At 35.6% G+C, this 5,173-nt stretch overlaps 1 protein-coding gene across 3 annotated transcripts in view; it reads right to left on the minus strand.

Moving 5' to 3' along the window:
• Positions 1–501: 501 nt before the first annotated feature.
• LOC121373724 (zinc metalloproteinase nas-1-like) overlaps positions 502–5,173 on the minus strand; it is a 27,639-nt gene continuing 22,967 nt past the window's right edge. For all 3 annotated transcript variants that reach the window (XM_041500476.1, XM_041500478.1, XM_041500477.1), the window contains exons 7-10: positions 5,121–5,173; positions 4,096–4,245; positions 3,411–3,531; positions 502–733 (exon numbers count right to left, since the gene is read on the minus strand). The exon at positions 5,121–5,173 is cut by the window's right edge and continues 80 nt beyond it. In XM_041500476.1, coding sequence (XP_041356410.1) covers positions 3,428–3,531; positions 4,096–4,245; positions 5,121–5,173 — 307 coding nt within the window. In that variant the 3' untranslated portion in view covers positions 502–733; positions 3,411–3,427. The remainder of the gene's footprint in view (positions 734–3,410; positions 3,532–4,095; positions 4,246–5,120) is intronic.

Consider the following 5,173-nt stretch of genomic DNA (forward strand, 5'->3'; position numbering starts at 1 on the left):
GGTAAACCATCATCAGAAATGGTCCCTCACATATTGTAACAGCAATGAAATTGACATATGTTGACCAAACTTTGTTATAGTCTGTTCCAATAAAGTGCACAAATCACCTGTTTACGGATATATTTCTTTTAATTTCAAGAGTAAACACCACCTTGTACATCAATGAGAGCCAAAACAAGTAAATGCTAAATTAGGCTGACTATAATTAAATAGATATTTACAAACTATTTACTTGTCTGTTTACTATGTAAGAAATAATCGACGAAAATAATTTTTATTCTATTTCCGACAGCACTTTAGTATCTCGACTATGGGAGGACTGCCACACCCGAAGAGATCCTTGACTGAAATATACATCCTTCGGATTTCTAATATTCGTGACAAAGTCAACTGTTTATGTACAACTATGGCAGATGGTTGTGGTTTTGGTACCAAAACGAAGAGGGTGAAAATGTTGACAATGTGAACGATATCGAAATAAATAATAACGTTTTGTTAAGTTTTTCACTACATAACACTTTATTTTCATACACTATATTACAATTGACAGTGTAAAGAATATTCAGTTAAATATTCAGTCCAAACGAAGTGAGTCGCATCAAACTTCGGGAGCACCTGTTGGTAGGTACTGCACTGATACAAGCTGGAAAGTCTTTGGTGTGTTTAGTAGAGATCAGCTCGGCTGGTTTGGTGTGAAAAAGGTTTTGTCTCTTCTGACTGACTGACATCTCGCCTGTCAAGATGGGTATAGTAAGACAAAAGAAAGGAATGTCATTAAAGTGTTTCATGCCAGATTTTAAATATGTATCTTTTGTGCTTCTGATAAAAACACCTTGGCGACCAGGAACACGTTGCGTTTGTGAAAACTAATAATGTAAGCTAGCAGTTGTAAAGTGTAACTAAATAATATAATGTATTTGTGAAAACTGATCATTTAAGTAAGCAGTTGTAAAGTGTAACTAAATAATGTAAAGTATCTGTGAAAACTGATCATTTAAGTAAGCAGTTGTAAAGTGTAACTAAATAATGTAAAATATCTGTGAAAACTGATCATTTAAGTAAGCAGTTGTAAAGTGTAACTAAATAATGTAAAGTATCTGTGAAAACTGATCATTTAAGTAAGCAGTTGTAAAGTGTAACTAAATAATGTAAAATATCTGTGAAAACTGATCATTTAAGTAAGCAGTTGTAAAGTGTAACTAAATAATGTAAAATATCTGTGAAAACTGATCATTTAAGCAAGAAGTTTTAAATAAAGTGTAACTAAATAATGTAAAATCTGTGAAAACTGATCATTTAAGTAAGCAGTTGTAAAGTGTAACTAAATAATGTAAAATATCTGTAAAAACTGATCATTTAAGTAAGCAGTTGTAAAGTGTAACTAAATAATGTAAAGTATCTGTGAAAACTGATCATTTAAGCAAGAAGTTTTAAATAAAGTGTAACTAAATAATGTACAATATTTGTGAAAACTGATCATTTAAGTAAGCAGTTGTAAAGTGTAACTAAATAATGTAAAATATCTGTGAAAACTGATCATTTAAGTAAGCAGTTGTAAAGTGTAACTAAATAATGTAAAATATCTGTGAAAACTGATCATTTAAGTAAGCAGTTGTAAAGTGTAACTAAATAATGTAAAGTATCTGTGAAAACTGATCATTTAAGCAAGAAGTTTTAAATAAAGTGTAACTAAATAATGTACAATATTTGTGAAAACTGATCATTTAAGTAAGCAGTTGTAAAGTGTAACTAAATAATGTAAAATATCTGTGAAAACTGATCATTTAAGTAAGCAGTTGTAAAGTGTAACTAAATAATGTAAAATATCTGTGAAAACTGATCATTTAAGTAAGCAGTTGTAAAGTGTAACTAAATAATGTAAAGTATCTGTGAAAACTGATCATTTAAGCAAGAAGTTTTAAATAAAGTGTAACTAAATAATGTACAATATTTGTGAAAACTGATCATGTAAGCAAGCAGTTGTAAAGTGTAACTAAATAATGTAAAATATTTGTGAAAACTGATCATTTAAGTAAGCAGTTGTAAAGTGTAACAAAATAATGTAAAATATCTGTGAAAACTGATCATTTAAGCAAGAAGTTTTAAATAAAGTGTAACTAAATAATGTACAATATTTGTGAAAACTGATCATGTAAGCAAGCAGTTTTAAACAACGTGCAACTAAATAGTATAAAATATTTGTGGAAACTGATACTTTAAGCCAGCACTAAAATGTATATGTTTTTTATTGTTTCTTTTTTTTTTCTTTCTTTTTTTCCCCAACCAGGACTTGTGTATCAAACGGCATGGCATGTGCTGTCCTGTGTATAGGCAAGTGTGTATCAAACGGCATGGCATGTGCTGTCCTGTGTATAGGCAAGTGTGTATCAAACGGCATGGCATGTGCTGTCCTGTGTATAGGCAAGTGTGTATCAAACGGCATGGCATGTGCTGTCCTGTGTATAGGCAAGTGTGTATCAAACGGCATGGCATGTGCTGTCCTGTGTATAGGCAAGTGTGTATCAAACGGCATGGCATGTGCTGTCCTGTGTATAGGCAAGTGTGTATCAAACGGCATGGCATGTGCTGTCCTGTGTATAGGCAAGTGTGTATCAAACGGCATGGCATGTGCTGTCCTGTGTATAGGCAAGTGTGTATCAAACGGCATGGCATGTGCTGTCCTGTGTATAGACAAGTGTGTATCAAACGGCATGGCATGTGCTGTCCTGTGTATAAAAATGTAACAGGTTTCCTTTGAAGACTACGAGTCAGAATTACTAAATGTTTGATTTCCAAAAGCCAATGATTATTAAATCAAGGTGCTCTAGTGGCGTCGTTAAACAAACAAACTTTTATTTATTTATTATTATTATTATTATTATTACTTTATTTATTTTTATTTTATGTTTTGTGTACATTTATTTTAGGCTAACAGACTTCAACGTTTTAGGATTTTTGTAAAGCCTTGTAATCAGTGTCGTAGCGAGGCGGGGGTACTGTGACCATGACACACCCCAAATGACACACACACACACACACACACAGAGAGACAGACACACAGACACACACACACACACACACACACACAGAGACAGACACACACACACACACACAGAGAGAGAGAGAGAGAGAGAGAGAGAGAGAGAGAGAGAGAGAGAGAGAGAGAGAGAGAGAGAGACACACAGAGAGAGAGAGAGAAAGAGAGAGAGAGAGAGAGAGAGAGAGAGAGAGAGAGAGAGAGAGAGAGAGAGAAACAGACAGACAGACAGACAGACAGACATACGTACATAGTGTGGGTTGCACCCCGTCCCAATAGTGAGTTGCTCTCCCCCCCCCCCCCCCCCAATCTACACTCCGGTCTACGCCAGTGCCTATGATGCATCCTGTATTGTCTCTACCAGACTGTGCACCTTTAACAACGTCGAGATCAGCAGACACGGCAGGTTCTCTGACACTTGTTCCGAAACGCGGCGGACACGCACAGGTCTCTCCCCAGCATTATACAGCACAGTGCGTGGCTGTCAACGCACTCTAGAAATAAAGAAAGGGAAGGTTTCACTTAGTGACACCCCAGCACATTGTTCGTAAACACTTCAACGCTATAATTATTCAGTTGGTTTATTTTAATGTGCAAGGCCCCGTTCCACGAAGCGATCTTAGCCCTAAGATCACCATAAGTGCATAGCTACCTTATGCACTAAGGTGATCTTAGTGCTAAGATCGCTTCGTGGAACGGGGCCTTGATGGGATACATAAATGGATGGATGGGTGGATGAATGGATGGATAGATGGATGGATGGACGGACGAACAAACGTAGCAATCGATCAATAAAAAAAAATTAATAAATTATTAATATATTATTTGGCTGTAGTATATCACTACACTGACACACACACACACACATACTTTAAAAGAATGAATGAATGAATGAATGAATGGATGGATGAACGAACAAATAAACAAAAACAAATAACAAACAAAGAAACTTTTTAAACGAACAAATAAACAAATAAATGGTACAACATAATACATATAGTTGTACTTAAAATAAAATTAAAATAAATAAATAAATGAATAGATAAATATTAAATTACCACTGTTGGCTGAATGCCAAGGTCTGGGAAGGTCACCTCCGTCACAGTACCTGACGTGAACACTATCTAGGTCTCCGGGACACCAACACTTGCAGTCTGGTCCCACAAACCCCTCTCCGGGACACGTCTCGTGTCGGTTCGGACAAAGTTCTGATTCAATCAGAATACACAAATACATTCATAAAGTTAATATTAGGGCTAACTCTTCCCTTCATCATATTATAACATCATTTGAAAGTTCTGATTGGAACAGAATACACAAATACATTCAGGTAGTTAATTATGTATAGGGATAGTTCACCCCTCGCCATTTATAACATAGTTTAATAATTTCTACAAAGTTCTGATTCAGTCAGAATAAACAAATCCCATAAAAAAAAGTTCTGATTCAATCAGAATAAACAAATCCCATTTAAAAGTTCTGATTCAGTCATAATACACAAACATCATTTAAAAGTTCTCATTCAATCAGAATATTGGGGCGATTTTCTGCCCTCGCCATAGTATAACATCATTTAGTAATTCCGGCAAAGTTCTGATTAAATCAGAATACACAAATACATTCAGAAACTTAATATCAGAGACAACTCCTCACCTCACCTTATTATAACATATTTTAGTAATTCAAAATAGAAAGCCACTTACTGTTTTACAAACTCAAAATGACAAAATGCTTAATACAGTGTTAGACATTTTAAGTGGACGTTGGTGCCTACCTAGGGCAGGACGTAGTCCAGTGGTAAAGCTATCGCCTGATGCGCGGTCAGTCTGGGATCGATCCCCGTCGGTGGTCACATTTGCACCACGACTGGTATATCAAAGGTCGTGGTATGTACTATCCTGTCTTTGGGATGGCTCATATAAAACATCCTTTGCTACTAATGGAAAGAAAAAATGTAGCGGGTTTCCTCTCTAAGACTATGTTAACATTACCAAATGGTTGAAATAGCCGCTGATTAATAAATCAATGTGCTCTAGTGGTATCGTTAAACAAACAAAGACTTGAACAAACTTTAGGTACCCACCTGAACACTGGTATCTGCGATTGGCCACTTTCGCGTCCAGGAAGCTAGGCGTC

Source organism: Gigantopelta aegis, chromosome 5 (assembly GCF_016097555.1).
Source record: "Gigantopelta aegis isolate Gae_Host chromosome 5, Gae_host_genome, whole genome shotgun sequence".
Lineage (NCBI taxonomy): Eukaryota > Metazoa > Mollusca > Gastropoda > Neomphalida > Peltospiridae > Gigantopelta > Gigantopelta aegis.